General features: G+C 55.0%; 1 protein-coding gene across 1 annotated transcript in view; it reads left to right on the top strand.

Annotated features, from left to right (window-relative positions):
* TRIO (trio Rho guanine nucleotide exchange factor) overlaps positions 1–21,302 on the top strand; it is a 203,553-nt gene that overhangs the window by 143,678 nt on the left and 38,573 nt on the right. The window contains 1 exon segment of the mRNA XM_049768364.1: positions 5,851–6,094. Within this exon segment, the coding sequence (XP_049624321.1) occupies positions 5,851–6,094 (244 nt within the window).

Here is a 21,302-nt window from a genome sequence, read left to right as displayed (position 1 = left end):
CCACACAGCTCTGCTCGCTGCCAGTCTACACCCCAGCTGCCCTTTCTGTTTCGTTTTTTGCTGGTTTCGGGGCCTTGTCAGCAATGCTCAGGACTGACACCTGGCTCTGAGCTCAGGGATCGTTCCTGGCAGGGCTCAGGGGACTGTCAGGGATGCCAGGAATTGGACCCAGGTCAGCAGTGTGCAAGGCAAAGGCAAACATCCTACCTGCTGTGCTTTCAGTGTGGCCTCTCCAGGGGTCCTCAAACTTTTTAAACAGGGGACCAGTTCACTGTCCTTCAGACTGTTGGAGGGCCAGATTATAATAAAAACAAAAATTATGAACAAATTTCTATGCACACTGCATATATCTTATTTAGAAGTGAAGAAACAAAATGGGAATAAATACAATATGTGTCCCGCAGGCTGTAGTTTGAAGACCCCTGAGTCCTTAGCTTTTTTTGTTTCTTCTTCAGGTTTTTGACTTTTGGGTAATACCTGGCAGCACTCAGGTTACTCTTGGTAGGCTCAAGGGACCATATGGGATGCCAGGGATAGAATCCAGGTCAGCCAAGTGCAAGGCAAAACACTCTCCCCACTGTGCTGTTGCCCCCTTAGCTTTTTCCTTGTTTGTTTGGTTTGATTTTTGTTCAGGAGTTACTCCTGGCTCTGTGTCAGGGATCACTCCTGGCAGGCTTGGGGGATCTTAAGAGGTGCTGGCTATTGAAACTAAGTTAACCGGGCCTCACCCCTCTTGCTACCTTTCTAGATCTCTGAGGGCCACCAGTTCCCTGGCACAGAGCTGGTCCCTTGTGGCCGTGTCCTGGGACATTTTGCTGTGTACATCACTGTATCTCTGCTCAGGCAATGACCACAGGGGCTGTGTATGTGCCTTGGATGCCGAGTGGCAGACAGTCTGGGCAACCTCCATGGTCTCTGCTTGTGTGGACACTGCCCTGCCCTGTGTCTCATGGGCCAATGTCTTGGGGGCAGAGCCGAGCGCATCCTGGTCACGTGCTCCTTCTCCCGCACCCCTGCCCACGAACCTCTCTTCTCTCCTGGGTTCCCCGGCTACATTGGTCTTTAGCCATCAGCCACCTTCCTTCTGACCCAGGTTCAGTCCTTGGCATCCCATATGGTCCCTTGAACCTGCAGGAGTAATCCTTGAGTGTCACCAGATATAGCCCACAGTGCTACAGCCTGTGCCTGCAGAGTTGGTCCCGTTAGTGGGGCGTCCTGTGTGCACCCCCTTCCTAGACAGAAACTGCACCGCCAGTGGGGTGGAGACAGGACAACATACCCTCCAGGTGGGCGAGGCAAGGGTGGCCTTCTACAGCTGGTATGTGAGTGTTCCCAGCCCAGGTGATCATCTCCTCCCTTCCCAGGTAGCTGTGGATTTTTGTTGTAGGGTTTTTTGGTGCTTTTTTTTAAGTTTTTGATTTCTTCATCATTGCTCTCATCAGAACACAAAATATGTCACGGTGAGTGGCTAGACTCAGACACACGGGCCTCCTCGCTCACTCCCTACACACACACACACACACACACACACACACGCTCTAGTAGAGTGTGGTTCTGACAGCAATTCTGGTCGAAGTGCCACAGATGAGCCAACCCCTGAAGAAGATTGCCACTGCACACCCACACGGCTCTCTCTCTCTCTCTCTCTCTCTCTCTCTTTCTCTCTCTCTCTCTCTCTCTCTCCTTCTCCCTCTCTCCCTCCCTCCCTCTCCCCTCTCTCTTTTCTCTCTTCTCTCCCTCTTCTGTCTCTTTTCTCTCTCCTATCTCTTTGTCTCTATCTCTCTTCCCTCTTAATCTTCTCTCTCCTGTCTCTTCTCTTTCTGTCTCTTTTCTCTCTCTTCTGTCTCTCCTATCTCTTCTCTCCTGTCTCTGTTTCTCTTTTTCTTCTATCTGTCTCTGTCTTTCTTATCTCTCTCCTATCTCTTCTGTCTCTGTCTCTATATCTTTCTGTGTCTTCTCTCATCTCTTCTGTTTCTTCTTTCTCCTCTTCCATTTCTCTTCTGCTTCTCTACCTCTTTCTCTTCTTTTCTTTTTCCTCTCTCTTCCATCTCTTTTGTCTTTCTCTTTCCCTCTCCTCTCTTTCTCATTTCTGTCCCTCTCTCCCTTCCTCTCTCCCTGGTGTCCAGCTCCCCATCTGTGATGGCAGCTCCTAAAACCCATGTCCCTGTGCCCCTCGGGACTGAGACACACTTTTGTGTTGCTGCTGTCAGAAGACCCTGTCTCCCAGGCCTGCCCATGAACTGCAGCGTGGACACACACACCTGGCTCGTGTCTCCATCCCATGTGGAAGGGCCATGACTTGGACTCCATTCGATGTCTCTCTCCCATCTTCACTACCACTGACCTCCTGCATCGTGGTTCTCCCCTCCACACCACCCCACCCCCACCACTCTATTCTGCTCTGTCCTTCCCAATCCTTAGACGTGAGCCTCTTATCATGGAGTCTTCCACTGGTTGTCCAAGCTGCCGCTCAGGCCCAGCCTGGACCCTAGTCGTGTACCCTCAGGCACAGAGGTGCTTATCTCCTTGGGGTGATGGTTCAGGGATCAGGAGCTGCCAGCTTGTTGGGTCCCGGGGAGGAGAGACCCCTAAAGAGACGGACCTCACGTCCCAGTGATAGGGCCAAATGGGGTTGGGACGGTCCGAGCGAGCTCTGCGAACAGCCAGGCAGGAGCCTGTGTGGAGTTGTTGCGGGTTCATGAAACAAAGTGAAGTTGGTTCATTTCTGTCACTAAGAAGAGAAGAACCACTCTCGGGCCTGCTGTAGTTCTGGGGCTGGTGGGGACAGCAAAATTCATCCTGGCCATGAATCAGGCCCTGTGCTTTGCTTTTAGAGGTGAAAACAGAAAGGGTGGGGGAGAAAAATGGTTTCTCATCAACCATTTGAATTTCTCAAGTGTGGAATCCAGTGAGTCATGGAAACAGAGTTTTCTCATTTGCAGCCCTCCACTCAGTACATGCAGGAAGCCATCGATGAGTCTGTAAAACTTAACAGAAGTGAAAATGCTTCACAAAACAGGGTTGGTGAGGAGATGGGAGTGTTCAGTGTGAGGAAACAGGCCTCACTGTAACTTTCCTCAGAGACAAGGGAGCTGGCTCCAGGATTCGAATACCACAGGCTGTCCTCTGGGTACAAGACTGCGTCAGGGTCTGCAGGAACGAGAATTTCTGAAGACACAGCTCTGCTGTGCATTGTGTAGCTTTAGGATGGTTATTTTCAGTCTTTTCAGCAAGAAGAAAAAACATCTTTTTTTTTTTTTTTCACATAAGCAAACCTGGTTCTAAAGAGACATTTTGTAATAAGATGTTGAGAATAGATAAACCCTGAGGCAGAAAGCCAGACCCGTCTTCCCTGGCCAGAAGGCACCAATAAGCCTCCAAGATCAGCCTGTACAGGGAGTATTCTGACTGGGGGGGAGTGGAGGGACGGATGAGGCAGCTCAGCTTTTTCAGTTTTTTTGTAATGATACTTTTAGCACAGTCTGAAACAAATTCTTCTGGTACCCGATTTTGCTAGTAAAGTCGCTAAAACCTTGTTTGAGGGGTGGGTGGGAGAGAAAAAACTTTTCACATACAAGTCTTTGTCAGAACAGGCCAGATTTTTATTTCTTATGCTGTCAAGTACACAGATGTTTCCAATAGTGTTTTGATTACTCTGTGAGGGGCTTGCAAAAAAAAATGATCAGTGCCAGGAATAGTCTAGCTCAGAGCTTAAGCCTGCGCCCCCCTTTCCGCTCTCCCCCACCCCTGTGGCGTGGAGCCGCCTGAAAAATTCATAATGCTCTTGAGAAAGGAGCTGACGGCAGAATAGCAGGGGGAGATGGAGGAGGAGGAGGAGGAGGAGGAGGAGGAGGAGGAGGAGGAGGAGGAGGAGGGTGCTCCCCTTCATGGGGGGAAGTGTCAGGCACTGGGGAGCTGGCCCAGTCAGGGGGTCAGGATCAGGTTCACATCAGCAGGAAAGGCTCACCCCTCACCTTACCTTGAACCGGGGAAACCTTCCCCTTCCTCACCCTTTCTCCTCCACCTCCTCCTCCCCGGGCTCAGGCTCTCCAGGGACTGGGGTTCAGCAGGGGACATTTGCTCCCCTCCCCGCCTCGGGTTATGGGGAAAACTTAGTCCCCTTCAGAGGGGGCTTTTCTGTCCGTGTAAATCAGACGAACACAAAGAGCCCCTGTGGCCCGCAGAGACCCAGTGGTCTGGCGGCACCGTAACATCATTCTATAATTGTTTGGGGAGGGGGGTGCCTTGCTTTCCATGCATGTGCTTTCTGTGCTGAGGCCCTGGACAAAGGGAGCCATTAGCGCCGGAGGGGCCAGAGAGCGCTAGCTCTCTCTTGTAGTCCTGCCTGGTGACCCGAAGGTGGGCAAGTCTGCCGGTTCCCTGAAACCTTCCTCCCAGGCCCTGGCCCATCTCTCCAGCCTTGCAACGCTTGGTCTGTTCTGTTGCCGGGACAGAATCGGGCCTGCCACGGCAGCTCATGGACAGCCCCCCACAGTCACAAGAAACCCCAGCCAGGCTCACAGGCGCTGTTGCTACTGCCCCCCTAGTGGTGGCCTCCATGGGTTCTTGGGAACAGACACAAAGGGCCCAGAGCTGTTCCGTCCTATTCCAGGGCTGTCACTCTCCTCACTCTGATCATCTTTCCACCATCTCCGTCATCTTTCTACACTCATCTCTGTGTTTATTTTCCCATGATCTCTATCATCTCCATCTTCTTTCTCTCACTCACTCTCTCCCCAGTGCCAGGCACAAGAGCACCTTCCAAAGAGCCTCTGCTCCTGCTCTTCAGCCTGGCCCTTCCCTGCCCCCTAGTCTGTGCCTGCAGACTTAGTGGGGTACAGGTGGTGCTGTCTGACTACCCACTCGACTCTGCCCTGCCTGGTGGGCTCCACATGCAATTGACCCCAGTTTACAGGGACAGGCATGTACACCCAGCCCTGAGTTGTCCAGGCGCCATCCTGCAGCGGCCTCCTGGGCTCCTCCTGCTCCATTTTATGGTCTTGGTCCCGGGCAGTGGAGCTGGGTCAGCAGTGGTCTGTTCCTGCTCCCAGCACCCTGGCTGTAGGAGTGAGGGTGTCACTAGGCAGACAGGAGTTGGGGGTCACCTTCCTCTTTGGGTGCATCATTGGTGGGAACCACAGCGACTCTTGCCTGGAGGTAGTCTAGAGGCACAGGGTGAAAGGTCACTAGTATGTTATTCCCCTGCGGGAAGGGGTCAGGATGTCCAGAAGAGCAAGGGGGGGGGGGCACAGGCAGCCACTACAGGATGGGGCCCTACAGGAGATGAACTCCAAGGCTGCCTGGACATGGGCGCGGGAACCTGGCTGAGGGCTGCTGGACCACATGCTTGGGGAGGGTCACTGTGAGGAGGTGTTGGGGTCTCGGGAAGTGCCGGCAGCCTGGAGTATCCGGTCCTCGCTGGGGATTCAGGGTCCTGAGACTGTCTGGATGTCCCTCGAGGTCACAGGACAGCTGAGTCTCAATTGCCCACTTCTGTGTTTCATTTCCATCTCTTGGTTAGGGGGCTTGCCTCAGGAAATTAGGGGCATCTCCAGGGGCTACTTCAGCCACCTACTTGGGGATCAATGCCTGCCTCTTGCTCCATGAGTCCTACCCAGGCCCTGTCCACAGTGTTCCTCTCTGCCTCTCAGTGATCCTGCTACTCTGCCTTAAGCCTTTGACCTGTCTGATGAGGGAGACTTAGTGCCTTAGTACTGAGACCAAACCCAACATCTCAGCCATCTCCATCTGTACCTGATTCCACATTGTTCACCTAGCAGGTGCAGCTGAGCAGGAAGGGCCCCTTAGGAGGGAAGGGCTTGACGGTGCCCGTGTCTTCTTCCTCCCCAGCTCTCAGGTGGCTGCGAGCTGACAGTGGTGATCCATGACTTCACGGCCTGCAACAGCACCGAGCTGACCATCCGCCGAGGCCAGACAGTGGAGGTGCTGGAGCGGCCCCATGACAAGCCTGACTGGTGCCTAGTGCGTACCACGGACCGTTCGCCCGCTGCCGAGGGCCTGGTGCCCTGTGGCTCCCTGTGCATCGCCCACTCACGCAGCAGCATGGAGATGGAGGGGATCTTTAACCACAAAGGTAGGGACCGCGCAGGGCAGGGCACGCTGGGGTGCTGGGGGTCCCGGGGCCTAGGCTCAGGGCCTTGCTGAATCCTGGAGCTTTTTCTCTGACATTCCAAGTGCCACTCAGAGCCAAAGGCCACCTGTCTCCTGGGGAGGAGACATGAGACAGTGCCAGGGAACCTGGGGCCCAGTAAGAAGGCCCAAGGGGGTCCTATGGATGTATAGAGTGGAAGCCTTATGGTCAGTCCTAGGGGTATCAGGGAATTGTGGGTCTGTAAACACCCCGCTGACACAGGAAATAATCCACACAGGTTACAGGTTAAGGAGATAGAACAGGTTCAGGAACTTCCACCACAAGCTCTCTGCATGCAGGCCAAGGGTATCGTTAGGCAAACAGGTTAGCTGTGGGCCAAAACAGGAAGAAATCTCTCTCTCTCTCTCAAGGACTTTATTAGGAAGAGGACCACTCATGGGTGGAGAACAGTAGGGCTAGGGGCCAATCCAGAGGTGCTTCCCACCCAGGTAGGACAAGCACAGCGGAGAATATTCTGAATTGAGTGAAAATTGATTACTACAACAGTTCTCCCTTTTTGATTTCATAGAAGACTTAGAAATATGAAGACGGAAATAGTCTCCCACACTACCCAGAGAGCCTGGCCTGCAAAGACAGATCCTATGCCTGTGGCCTCATGGTCTGGGGTTTCTAGATCTCTTTCCCCATGGCCCAGGGATGGAATCAGCTCAGCTCCACTCAGGCTGGGAGGAAGAAATGACCATTGGTCAGGAACACAGGAGGCACTGGGCAGGCATGTCAAGGACATCTAGACCCCCATGTATCTGTCTGGAGTGGGGCTGGGCTACAGACCAAGAGCAGGTGTAACCTCTGTCCTGACCATCCTGAGTGCTGAATCACGGCTGTCAAATGCCGAGTGCACACATCCATCCATCTGTCCACCCCCCCAACACACACACACACACACACACACACACACACACACACACCTCATAAGGCCTTTGTTCCATGCCTGAATCAGATGCTTGCTGTTCATTCCAATGCTGTTCTTGGGCTGCCTGCCTGTGTCCCCCCATGCCCTCCATGTGTTCTCTCCTGCTCCTCCAGATCGGGGGTTAGTCATCGGCTAAACAAGTCCCGCTCGGGGACCCGGCCCTGATGAGCTCACCCCGTAATGACAGGCCCCCGCCTGGGCCGGGGCCCAGCGACAGCCTGAGACGCTAGAATTATTAGCCTGTCACTTCTGCAGAGTCTGAACCTGGGAGGCAGGGCCGCGTCACCATGGGGAGAGCAGAGGGGGAGAAGGAAAAAGGAACGGGGGCGAGGGACAGGGACAGGCTGAGGACAGGGCCACTGTGACTCGCCCCCCACGGCTGGGCAGGGGGCTCCCAGTTCTGTGCCAGCTCTGCCCATACAGGTAGGCCCATCGCCCGCGCATTCCCCAGTGGCACAAAGGGGCCGAAACCTGCAGGTCTGAGTAGGAATGCGCCCCCCTCGGGCCGGGCCATGAGCCCAGGAGCTCGGATGGGCGGAACGGGCCACAAATAGCGCCAGTTCCGGAGATACCGTGTGTGTACCCCATCCCCACCGTGCGTTGTTCCGGCTGCCTGCTGCTCGCAATTGCAGCTTCGACCCAGCGGGAGGAGGAGGAATGGATTTAGACAGCAGGGCCAGGCTCCGGAAACTTCCACACTGCTGTTCTTAGCAGCGCTAAGTGCCACTTGGCTCCCACAGCCCTTTCTCTTCTAACTGGGGAAGTTCTTGCTCCGGGGGGGTGCTCCCTGCCCCCGGCCTCAAACACAAGAACACAGCCCTCCACACCTGGCTCTCTGTGTCCCTGAAGCGGCACTTCTCTGAGTGAGGGTGGCCAGGATCTCGTGAGTCTCTGCTTTTCCTGGAGTTCAGGGACACTCTGGTCTGGCCAGCCTTTACCGAGGTCCTGTTTGTGCCAGGGTTGGGCCGTGGCCTTACTCCCCACCCTGTGAAGGGGGACCAGGGACCTGGTGCTTCCTGTCTGAGGTTGGTGCTCCTCAACACACACACACATACATACACCCTGCATGCACGCACACATACACACACCATCACCCTGCACACACACACACACACACACACACACACACACACACACCATCCATCACCCTGCGCACACCATCGCCATCACCAAGCCCCGCCATGTAGTCCCACTGAGCTTGCACAGTCACCTGCATGGAGTACAGTGCTGACTTGGGGGTGAGGCCCTCTCCACTCCAGGCCCCCCCCCCACCCCTGACATTCTGCCTGCTTTGTCTGGCTTGAATGTCTCCAATCAAGAGTTCACCTCTCGTGGGCCTCCGTGCAGTACCAGAGCTGTCAGAAGGACCCTTTGACCGGGTGGACACGCACTATCACAAATACACAGTCATTCACAGACTCGACACATTCACACACATTCACACATGAGCTCTCACACCTGCATACTCAACACACTCATGTTCACTTATACAGGCACACTTAGTCACATTCACATACACCCACCCATAATTTCATACACAGTCACTCACACACATGCTGATTCGGTCACTTAAACTCAAATATGCACGCGTGCACACACATACACATACACACACACACACACACACACACACACACACACACACACCTTGCCTCCCTGCTGTGCTGTCTCAGGACACTATGGGTCCTTCTTGCTGCTTCTCTCTCCCTAGCACTGTACTAGTCAGGCAGGAGGACCAGGAGGAGCCGTGGAGGTAAGCGAGGGTCTAGCTCTTGGTCCCTGTTCGAGCTCGCCTGAGAACAGTCTGGGTCAGGCCGGCTCCCAGAAGCCCCAAGATTCAGTAGGACGCCCCTGGGAACTTGCATGATTGTCAGAGCCTCGCTGGCAGATACCCGAGAGAGATGAGGCCTCCCAGAACCTCCCCAGAACTGCCCAGAGCCTTGGCCACTGCAGACCAGACACAATCAAGCTGCACTGGGCAGGTGCCTGGGGAAGCGAGAGGTGCCAGTTTCTTTCCCCCATTCAGTGTCTGTTCTCTTGTCTTGTACCACAAGGCCACACAGGTGACATGGATCCATATCCTGATTCTTTTTGTTTTGTTCTGTTTTGTTTGTTTGTTTTGGTCATACTCAGTCACACTTAAGAGTTACTCTGCCTTTGTGCTCAGAAATTGCTCCTGGCAAGCTTGGGGACCTATGGGATGCCAGGGATTGAACTCAGCTTGACCACATGCAAGCGAGTGCCCTACCTGCTGTGCTGTCACTCTGGCCCACAGACCCCAGTTCTGAAAAAGATTCAGACCTTTGTGTCAGGGGTTGGTTCCCCAGGAGCTTGGGCCCCACCTCCGCCTATGCCTGGGAGAGGTGGGTGGGCCTGAAGCTCGACTGTGAGGGGCAGGTCCGTTCCAGGCTGCAGTTGGGAAAAAGTGGGGGGTGGGCCCTGGGCCTCCCTCTGCAGACTGTCCTGCCCTGAGAGGTCACTACTGTGGAGACCTAGGGCTTTCCCGTCCCCTCCAGAAATAAATCTCCACACCCAGACAATACCCCTATTCCCCCTGCCCGTATCTTCTCCTCAAGCACAGCTGCCATCCCATTTAGCCATGTCCATCCAGCACCATCCAGACGTGAGCCCGGAGCTGCCTGTGCCTTTCATTATTAATCTGTTTCATCCAGCTGCACCCACTGACACTGGGAGGTGCACCTGCCTCTCCCACTGCTTTGCAACCACCCAGCCCTGCTGTTGGCTTCACAGCAAGCTGCTCCCTCATGGAGAACATGGCACGTCGGGGAAGCTCCTCTGTCTTTTTTTTCGGGGTTCACTGGCTTATGCCAGGGCCTCACGGGTCCCTGGTGGAGACACTACCCAGACACCAGTGCCAAGATCCGGCCACCCCGCCTCTGCCCACCTGAGCCCCCTGGAGCATCTTGGTTCCTTCTTGTGGGGAGGACCAGCTTGGAAAGGAATGGTTTTCCATTCGTTGGTCGGAGCAGCTGCTCTATCCCCGTGGGAAGAGGAGCTGGAGGGGGGGGGGTAAAGGGCCCCCCAGAACAAAGACAGGGCCCTCTCTTCTGAGCCAGCGCTGTCTCAGGCCGGCTGATAGGTCTGTGCCCTGTGATTACTGAGCGCACTCTGTAATTAGGGGCCCCACCAGCAGGGCTGTGGAGGGATTCTCAGGTCCCAGCTTCCCACCCCGTGGGTCGAAGACACCGCCACGGTGGAGGTGGGGGAGAGGACAGGAAACAAATCCACCATGATCAGCGCTTGGCTCTGTCCCTGGGATGGGATCCCAAAATTACATACATAGAGAAGGTATAAACAGTGAACGAAAGAGTGAAGGTCCTTCCCACACTGGCTCTGGCTGTGGGGGCATGTGGGTACCTGCCTCCCCACACCTCCCCGTGGAGCACGACCCATGGATGTTGCTGGGCACACTCTCCTCGCCCCCAGGACCTCCTCTCATGAGCAAGAACACTTGTGCTGAGCCATGCGGGCAGGGTGGCCCTGTCTCCAGTGCTCACACACATCTCCAGGCTGTTAGTCCACTCTATAGACTAACACACACACACACACACACACACACACACTAAGGTCCTGCAGCTGCAGAGTCACTTGGGGAGGTGGACCCCTCCACCTGCCCCTCGGCCTGTTCAGGGACCCCCTGCTTCCCCTGAAGGCCTTTGGGCCACAGCTGGCAGCTCGGGGCTGACTGCTGGGCTCTCTGTGTATGCAGTGTGTATTCATGGTGTGTATGTGCTCACAGAGTGTGTGTTTGTTCATGGCTTGTGTGTTTACAGTGTGTGTTCACGATGTCTGTCTGTTCACAGCGTGTGTGTGTATGTGTGTGTGCGTGTGTGTTCACAGCATGTGTGCATGTTCATGACAAGCGCTGGGGCCCTACTCTCTGGCCAAGACTCTCCACACTGAGCGTGCGAGAAGGTATCACTGCAGAGAAGGGACTCTGCAGGCCCCACAACTGAGTGTGTCCTCCCAAGAAACCTAGCTGGGCACAGAGCATTGTCAGGTGCTAGAACAGGTCCAGACCACTCCCCGCTTGCTGGCAGTGGGAGCAGAGCATCCCCCACGGTGACACTATTCCGCTGGAGGTCGGTCCCCGCATGCATACACAGGCCTTGCTCAAAAGGAGCCTCCATCAGCAGCCCTGGCACCCAGGGGCGGGCTTCCACCTCCCCATAAAGGTGCTTTTGTGAGCAGCAGCAGGAAGCATCGCTGAGCTGGGGGAGGGGAGGGTCTCTGCGTCCGTCACACAGGCACGTCTTTGTACCCGAGGAACCCCTTCCCTCTGCACAGCTGCCCTGGACCTGCCAGCTGGAAAGGGGGGGGGGCCAGGGGTGCCGTGGAAAGAAGTGAATGCAGCCCCGCACCCTGCTGGGGCCTAGGCTGGGAGGGTGGGTGAGCCTGGGGCTGCGGGTGGGTCTGTCCTGGCCTTGCCTCTCACCCTCGACTATCAGAAAGCACGGTGGGGAGGGTGCTGGCCTTGCACATGGCTGACCCAGGTTCTATCTCCAGCAACCCATATCATAGGGTTCCTTGAACCCCGTCCCCCTGCCCCTCCCTCCCCTGTCTTCTACTTTCCTCCCCTCCCTTCCTTCTCACCCCTCTTCCTTTCCCCCTTCCCTCCTCTCCCCTCTCTTCCATATGTGAGTCCCTTGCTCTCCATAGACACTGTGACTGTCCTCCAAACCTTAGGGACCTGTGATGTTTGCCGGGGTGTGCCATGGGGTCCCCGTTTCTTTTTTTTTTTTAAGCTTGATTGATTGATTGATTGATTGATTGATTAGTTTTTGGGCCGCACTCAGCGGCCCAGCAGTGCTCAGGGGTTACTCCTGGCTGTGCACTCAGAAATTGCCCCTGGCAGTCTGGGAGACCATATGGGATACCAGGAATCAAACAGGGTCCCTAACTGTCAGCTGCATGCAAGGCAAACACCCTACTGCTGTGTTATCTCTCCAGCCCATGGGCCCCCGTTTCTTAAAAGTTCGATTCACTGGTAAATGCTCCTAGGCCACCTCTGTGCAGGGCAGAGGGCGGAGGCCCAGCTGAAGGCAGCGGTCACCGTGAAAATCTCTACGAAGCTTCAGCCCAAGTCATTCTGTTCACGTTTAAGCACAACTCCCCGCACTTGAACTGAGAAATCTGTGCCCCAGTCATTGTTTTACGGCTCAGGTTTAAAATGTTTTCATTCGCGTTTCCATGAGCGGCCCTGACTTGGCAGGCTATGTTTGAGAAAGGGGCAAAGGAAAGTATTTCCCAGAGGTTGCAGTGGAGGAAACCTTAGAACGTCCGTCACCTGGATTTCCTTCAGGACATAATTTTTACTGCTGCTTTTTTTGGGGGGAGAATGCGGGGCTACTCAGGGGCTGCAAAGAGAGACACTGTTTATTTGGTGAGTGAGTTTTTCCCCCTTGCACAGAGAGTGCTCTGTGCTCAGTCCCACCTCGTCGTTGGTGCCAGCAGGGGTGCCCTGTCCAGACCTGGCACAGAGCCAATTACAGTGAAACAGCCTCACTCTGCTGGGGCATTTCAGAACCTGAGGTCCGAGGTGGGTCATGAACAGAGCCCCAGGCGGCTGCCAATTCCTCACTGAACTCAACTCCCTGAATGGGTTCCCGGGGTTACCTAGGCTGAGCCTTGTTCTTTGGAGGCTCCCAAATCGTGCTTGGGGCTGGTGGTGGAGTGGGAGGGCATTTCTGGTGATTCTTAACCAACTAGTTGGGTGCAAGTTGGGCTAGTTCAGTGCAAGGACCTGGAACGTGGTGATGCCACAGCACCAAATTGGGGTCAGAATAACACGGACACAGGCCAGGCAGGCAAGCGCCTCCACCCTGGGACCACCTCTCTGGCTCTTCCTCCTTTTATTTATTTATTTATTTGGGCATCCTTGGGTCAGACAGGGGTAGACTTGCAGAGAAGCCCCCTTCTGCTCCCAGAGCCCTGAGGAGACAGTTTCAGATACACAGAGAATATTCCTGAATATTCCAGGCCCTGCCTGAAAGAGGCTGCAGAAAACATTGCTTGAAAGGCCCCCAGGCCCCCAGACAGATCTTGCAGAGATTCTCCTATGCAGGGCCGCTTACTTGCGGACAAACCAGCGATTGAGCCAGCGGAAGAACCAGGGATGTTTCTAATAAGCCCGGAGTGGCATTGCAGCGCCGTGATGTAAGCACTTGGCTGTCCGCCCCGATGGCCAAGGAGCATTTTCTAGGCGTTATCAAGTCGCACCGGGAGGCCCCATCTGGCTGTACGTCTCTGACAAGTCGTGCCTCCGCCCCCTAAGCACTCAAGCCCTGGTCGGTTGGTCGGTGGGGAGCCAGCCAGCCCCCACCCCACCCGAGCAGGGAGGAAATCCGCCCGTCTCCATCAGAGAGCAGAAACATCTGGCCCCCAGCGCACGCCCGCAGAATTGCCGTGAGCTCCCATTAGAGGCACCGCGGTAGGCTGGGAGCCAGGGCCGGGCTCTTCCCACGTGTGAGAGCTCGCCAGAGCCAGCCAGCCAGCCGGCAGTGCTCTCAGAGGCAGGCACTGGGGAAGGAGCTCCGCTGAGGGGCCATCCCTCTGTCCCCTCCGTTGCTGCCCGCTCATCACTCACCATGCCCAACGGAATCCAGCCGGCTGACCGCCTGGACCCACTCTCCTCCTCTGTGGGCTCAGCCTACCCCAGCAGCAGTGGCAGCCAGCCCGGGCCCTGCAAATACTGGATCCTGGACCTAGGTACTCGAACCCCGGGCCCCACCCCACACCCCGTGGTTTCCTTAGGCGCAAGCAAACCAGCGAGCTGTGTGCTTTGCAGCAGATGTGGTTTGTGCTTTTAAAACGGGGTGTGTGTCTTCTGCCAACTGCTTTGCCAGTGGCAGTGGAGGGGTCGCTAAGGTGTGTGTGATGGGGAGGGTGGGGACAGGGACTCAGCTAGCTCCTTGCAGCTGACCCGTGGCTGGACCACGGGTATATAATCTGGAGTTTCTGGGCACCGTTCCCGAAAGCCTGTCTGCTCTGGGGGAGGAAGGGACACCGGACGGTGTGGAGAAGTTTGGGCTTCTGGGCTATAAATTGTACATGTAAATTGGCACCAGCCGTGCACTCGGCCTGGGTCTTGTGGCTGTTTTAGGCTGGATTTTTTTAGGTTTATTAGGCAAGACTCCCCCGAGCCATGTAGTCAGTCTCCTAGCAGTTTCCCCGCCCTGCCCCTGGGTTCTTGGCCCCTTCTCCAAGACCTTCTGTCTGAAACAGGCACTTCAAGTCTCCCCTCTGTGTGGCGCCCTGCTTTCACAGCCGTATGTATGGGAGCATCGAGTTAGGCATGGAGGGGGGGGGTTCCCTTAAAAAAATATGCCGTCCCCACTCCCCTGTTATAGCTCAAGTGCGTCTGCCAGAATGATAGTTAGGTCAAGGAGGTCCTAAGTGTGCAGCTGTCCAAGGAGGCAGTCAGATGCAAAGGTATGGGGGAGAGTGGGCTGAGTTTGGGAAGATCATGAGTGGGGGATCCCCTCAGCCCTTGCTCCATGATGCTGTGGACCTCTGACCCTGTACAGTCTGCCTGGCCAGTAGGGAAAGGCACTTCTGATGGATCCTGCCAGGAGTTTAATGTTGGGACATCCTCCTCCCAGCCCAGGTTGTCATGATGGGGCCACTGCCAGAGCGAGACGGAAGTGCCTTTGGGGGCCTGGAGAGATAGCACAGCGGTGTTTGCCTTGCAAGCAGCCGATCCAGGACCAAAGGTGGTTGGTTTGAGTCCCCGTGTCCCATATGGTCCCCTGTACCTGCCAGGAGCTATTTCTGAGCAGACAGCCAGGAGTAACCCCTGAGCACTGCCGGGTGTGGCCCAAAAACCAAAAAAAAAAAAAAAAAAAAAAAAAAGTGCCTTTGGCCAACGCTCCAAACAGTGAGGTAGGAGTGGAGTGAGTATGGAGGTACCGGTGTTTCCACACTGTGTTTCCTAGGTCCCTCCCTCTGGCCCTGACCGTGCCCTCCCTTATCGGGTTCCAGCTCCAGGACACAGAGTGCCCAGGCGAGGCGGGTCCACAAAGGACGCAGTGACCCGAAGGGGACAGTGGGTGGCCCCGAGGTCCTTGACCAAGAATGACCACCCTCCATGTGTTTCAATCCAGATCAGAGTTTCAGCCACACCCAGCCCCTCCCCTGGGTCTCCTGCTCTCTTACCTTCATCCCTTCCTGCCCTGGTGGCTTGCACAGTGGCACATCCCCCGCTCTGTGCCCAATAAGTTCCCGAGTCCAGGGCCTCTCAGGTGGCATCCCTGAGGTGCGATGGGTTTTTTTGTTTTTGTTTTTGTGGTTTTTGGGTCACACCAGGCAGTGCTCAGGGGTTATTCCTGGCTCCAGGCTCAGAAATTGCTCCTGGCAGGCACAGGGACCATATGGGACTCCGGGATTCGAACCGATGACCTCCTGCATGAAAGGCAAACGCCTTACCTCCATGCTATCTCTCTGGCCCCTGGTGGGTTTTGAAAACCCAGAATGTCCTCAGGGCATGCGGAGCCCTGCAGGGTGGAAGGTGTGTGTCTGACACTTGGGTTGAGAGGTATTTGTTTCTGTATCCCTGGCTTTGTGTGGCTCTCTCAGTGCTCCCTCAGACAGCAGGTTTAAGGCAGTGTAAACATGGAAAGAGATGCTAGCCCAGTAGTGTTTTGTTGGGGGGCATGGTCCCCAATAATCCTGTGACGGATGGATGAGGGCAAAGGAACCCCTAGTGTCAAACTTCTGTTCCTAGAGCACCATGGCTCTGTCTCTTCCCAGGAGATCTTGATTATTCTGGGACCATTTCCCAAGTGGCACCTTCCATGATACTGAGCCCCTGAAACTCACTGGTCCTGAGCAAAAGCTTCTCTCAGAGCTGAGAAGAAATGACTGCAATAGATGAACAGTAAATCCCAGGGCCACAAACAGGATAGCAGGAAGCTGGCAGGGCACTGACCTTGCGAGCAGCCCACACAGGTTCAATCCCTGGCATCCCATCTAGTCCCTGAAACACATCATGAGTGACTTCTGAGCACAGAGCCAGGAGTCAGCCCTGAGCACTGCCAGATCTGTCCCTAAAACAAACAGAAAAAAAGCCCCAAAGTAATTTGAAAATGCTCAACAAACCATTGAGCACGCTCGCCAGGCCTTTTGGGGACCCCCTCCTTCCCGCCCAACCCCACCATCTGAGGTGCGAGTGTGGAACCTCTTAGGAAGAGGTGGATTTCCTGCGGCAGGCACTGTCGGTGGGCCCAGCTTTCCCTGGTCCAGATGTGACCCCATCTGCTTCAAACCTGCTTTATTGTGTCCCGGGGCCGTTCCTGCTCCCTGAGACAGCCGGGAACAATTGGGAAACTCCTGGAAGATGAGGTCGGAAGGGGCATAAATCATCCTGAAGGGGCCCGGGATGCTCTGGATCAGTTGCCCCCCCCCCCTTTTCTAGGACACCTGGAGCCCATTCCACACTGCACCCTCCCTGGCTAGAGACACGGGTGAACCCTCCCTCTCTGCCTTAGTCAGACGCCCCTCCCCGCTCTTCCTGAATACCCCAAGTTTTCATTTCCTTCTCAGGATTCTGGATTTTCACCTATGTGACTTTTGTGACTTTCTCTCCCTCTCCCCCTCTCATCCTCTCTCCCCTCATACTCTCTTTTTCCCTTTCCCTTTCTCCCTCACTCTATCCCTCTCTTTTCCTTTCTTTCCCTCTCCCTCTCACCCTGTATCTCTCCCTCTCTTTCTCCCTCCTCTCCCTTTTTCTTTCTCTCCCTCTTTCTCCATTCCTCTCCCTCCCTTTTTTATCTCTCTTCCTCTTTCTCTCCTTCTTCCTCTCTCCCTTTCCCTTTCTCCCTCATTCTCTACCTCTCTCTCCCCCTTTCTCTTTCGCTCTCCCTCCTCCCTGTGTCTCTTCCTCTCTTTCTCCCTCCTTCACCCTCTCCCTCTGTTTCCCTCTCTGTTCTCTTTCTCCTTCCCTCTTCTCTCTCATTTTCTCTTTATCTCTCCCTCTTTTTTCTTCCTCTTTCTCCCTCTTCCATCTTCCTCACCCTTTCCCTCTCTCCATGTTTTGCTACAGGGGTATCCTGCCTACTACTCTCCTTCTTCCAGCACTCAGTTCTTGTCCAAAGTGTTCATTTTCAATTCCCATTGTCCTTGTGTTCCCTTCTCTACCCTCCCTGCACTCCCACCCCCTATTTCTGTGGCCTTTGAGTTTTATCTTGTTTTATCTTGTTCCTCAAATGAGTGTGGTCATTCTGTGTCTACCCTCTTCTTCCAACTCACTTTACTCAGCATAATCCTCTCCATATCTATCTATTCATAAGCAAATTTCAGAAGTCATTTTTCCTGATGGCTGCATAGTATTCCCTGGTGTAGATGGACCAGTTTCTTAATCTGCAAATCTGTTCTCGGGCACTTGAGCTGTTTCCAGATTTAGCGACTTCTGTTGTCATTGAACAGAGACATTCCCCAGACTACATCCCGTCAGGTTTGCAGGGGCTTGCTAAGCGAAGTCAGGGCTGAAGGCGTAAAGTGAATGGGTCATCCTGCAGTAGGTGATACAGGAGGGAGTCCTTGCGCCCTTGACGCGGAAGCCTCATGTCCCAGTCCCTGGGGTTTGGTGGGACACAGGTCTGGAAGCAAACGCTGACACAGGAAATAATTCATACATAGTTAAGGAGATAAAACAGGTTCAGGGACTGCCACCATAAGCCTTGTGCTCCTAGCACTAAAGCCAGCAAGAGGAAAATTCAGTTGTGGAAAATCGAGACTGTCAGAGTTTTTTTTCCCCCTTAGACCCTGGGGACTTTATTGGGAGCCCAAAGACCTCACCCTAGGGTAAAGAACAGGTAGGGTAAGGGACCAAACCAAAGGATGCTGCCATCCAAAGGTATTTCAGCCAATGATTGCCAAGTGCCAACAAAAAGACAGACTGATTAGGGGGAAGACCAGTTATTCCAACACCCTCTCACCTTCTGCTATGTCCTTGGTGCATCCTTGCTTCTGTGGGTACACCACAGTATTCCTGTCTGTTGTCTCCCCCACAACCCTCACCCTCAAATTGTTTTGCTGCTATAGTCTCCAAAAACTACTTCCAGGGCTATAGGTTTTGTGGGAGTCTGCTTTCCTTCTAAAACATTCATTTAAATAAATTTCACCCTTAACATGAGTTAAGAAATGCAGTGGTGGGGTGTGACTGTAAAACCACCCCCAGCAGCCTCCAGTGACCAGGCAGAAGTTGGGGGGGAGAACATGGGGAAATGTTTGAGCAGACTTTGGCAGTTACCGTGAGAAGGACCGAGAGTGGCCCCTGGGAGTCCCAGAGCCCCAATCTCGCTGTAGTCCTGCTCTGAGTCTGGAATGTTCTCCCCCCACCTCCCGCCGCCCCCATTCGGCTCTGTTAGCTGAGCCCCCCTACCAGGAGCCACGGGGGGGGGGGGGCACTGCAGATTTATGGGTTTCTGGGCTGGAGGAGAATCACTACCAGGTGCTCGGTGGCCTGGGCCCCAATGGTGAGAGAGCCCATAACCTGGTAATGAGCCACGGGAGCTGGTGGGGGTCCCCACCTCCACATCCTGTACAGGGTCTGGCCGCAGGCGTTTGCACATGCCCCCCTGGGAATCTCCCAGGAACAGAACGCCACCCCCACATGTGGTGGGAAACCGGAGAGGCTCGGAGAATGCACTGACGGGGGTGGGGGTCCCCCCACAGGCCAGCAGAGCGGAACTGACCTCGTCCCCTCCTCATCTTCATCTTTGTCTTCCCACAGATGGACACAGGTCAAGCATGCTCTGAAGGGTCTTGGACCTTAGTATGCTAAGAAACCTCCTGTCATGGCATGTCTGTATGTTTGACTGCATGTCTGTCTGTCTCTGTCTCAACTCCACACAGATCTCATCTCTGCATATCCCTGCAGATCTCCTCCTGTCCAGGCTCTGAAAACAGTGCTCCGTAGGGATGTCACACTTGCCCTGAGGCACAGCTGAGAGTCTCCCAAAGCCTGCATTCCTGCCCCCCGCCCCCACAATCTCCAAGCGGGTGGGTGGACTGTGGGACTGTGGGGACTTCCTGAGATGAGTGCCGAGAGTGGAGCCTTGACGCAGGTGTGCTCCCCGCCTGGACTCTGGCCAGGAGCCTTCCTTCCACTTTCCCCTCTTCCCACATCCCCCTCCTCCATTTACTTCTCTTCCCTCTCCTCCTCCTCTTTTCCCTCCTCCCCCTCTTCTCCCTTCTCCTTCCCTTCCTCCCTCTGCTCCTCCCCGGAAGTGGGTTTTCTAGAAAGCTGCCTTGTCCTGGGCCCACCCTGACCCCCCCCCCCCACAGAAGGTGACCTTGTGGACAGACAGACCTTCCTACTCTGACACAGCGATTGTCCTTCTGACCACCCCACACATACACAGCCGCTCTCAGCTGCTGTGCTGGCCGGGCCTGCGCCCTGGTTTCCATGTGGGGTGTTCTGGAATGAGGGAGACCAGCCGCCCTCCCAAAGTTGCAGAGGAGAATCGTTTGAGGGGTCAAACTCAGGACCATGCCGTCTGCTCAGGATTTGGGCCCACCCCCTGGGGCTCTCTGTTCTAGAAGAGGGGTGGTGGGGGCAGCTTTGCTCCTAACCACAAGGGTCAGCCCCCCACCCAGCCTGGGCCACACCTACACCCCATCTCCCAGACTGCTGTTCAACTGATAGCAGCAGTGGTCCTGCTTGGGTTGTGGGAGCCCACGCCTCGCTGTCCCGGGGCCAGGACCTGATAGTCTGCCTGGGGAGGGGGGAGTGGATGGGGTCTGCTCCAGCTGGCGCTCACTCAGACTGTCCCTCCCTTGAGACCCACACTTCAGCAGCCAGGCAGGCTGGGCTGTTCTTTCTCCCTCGGTGCCGTGGGAAAGGGGGGGACTCCAGCCCCATGACATGAGTTATGGGCCCCCTGGAAACGTTTATCCTGTGCATGGTTTTATCGCCGACTCAGCCAGGGATGTCCGCAAACAGTTCACAGATCTCTCCAGAAGACGGGCAGGGCCCTTCCAGGTTAGCTCCCTGAGTCTGCAAAGCCAGGAATGAAGGGCTCGTCCGTGCACTGCTTGGAAGGGTATCCTGGCCACTCACCCCGCATCTGCAGACACTCCCGTCTGTGCCCTGGCCTCAGCTGCAGGCATTCGCTACTCACAGCGCCAGCCAGTGCCTTAAGAAAAGCCCCTACCTACTTCCTCTGGCAGGAGTGCAGAGGCTGTGGAATGTAGCGAGGGTGCAAGGCATGTTTATCCTGCATGAGGCTGTGGGTGCAATCCCCAGCTGCCCCCTTTGACTTTATTCAAAACAGAAAAAGGTGGCTGGAGAGATAGCATAGTGTTAGGATGTTTGCCTTGTACGCAGCAGATCTGAGACAGACCCAAGTTCAATTCTCGGCATCCCATATGGTCCCCTGAACCTGCCAGGAGCAATTTCTGAGCCTTGAAGAGCCTGGAGTAACACCTAAGCATTACTGGGTGTGGTGTGGCCCAAAAACCAAAAGTCAGAAAAGAGAAAAAAAAAAGAAGAAAAAAAAAAGAGAAAGAAAAAAGAAGGAAAAGGGAAAACTATTAAGTTGTTTTGGGTTTTTTAAACATGTGGTAGGGAGTGCCAAAGAGTTAGGACAGCAGCCGAGATGCCTCCCTTGCACACAGCCTACCCATGTTCAATCTCAGGCATCGGATATGGTCCCCCGAGCACTGCCAGGTGCAACTCCCAAACAGGAAGCAAGGCCAAAGCACTATGACTCTGAGACAGCCCCGAGAAGCATGATGGCTGCTCCCTGCATAGAATTTTGCAGAAGGTTCTGTCCGTGAGCCGGGCCCCTTGCCTTCTGTGTACGTCATCGGGGCTCCCCAGGCACCATCCATCACATGCCAGGGTTTGCCGTGGGTGCCTGGCCCCGACACCATCCAGAATACCCAGGAGCAAGGCATGGGCCAGGCATAGCAGCAGGAGCACTTTCTGCTGAGGCCAAGGTGGGACCATGGCTCAGGCCCAGCCTGTGAGAACACAAATGCACAGTCAGTGACCACAAAGACTGTGAAGGCCTCAGGCAGCTTGCAGGACATGTGTGTGTGTGTGTGTGTGTGTGTGTGTGTGTGTGTGTGTGTGTGTGTGTGTGTGTGTGTGTGTGTGTATTGTTTGTGCATATGTCTGTCTGTCTAATCCTATTTGGTGCCAGCATTTGCACAAGTCTCCTCCTTCCCTCCAGCGAGGATACCTTGAAATAC

The sequence above is a fragment of the Suncus etruscus genome, chromosome 2, assembly GCF_024139225.1.
Source record: "Suncus etruscus isolate mSunEtr1 chromosome 2, mSunEtr1.pri.cur, whole genome shotgun sequence".
Lineage (NCBI taxonomy): Eukaryota > Metazoa > Chordata > Mammalia > Eulipotyphla > Soricidae > Suncus > Suncus etruscus.
Note: the sequence above shows the minus strand (reverse complement) of the source record. Positions and strands in the feature narration are given on the sequence as shown.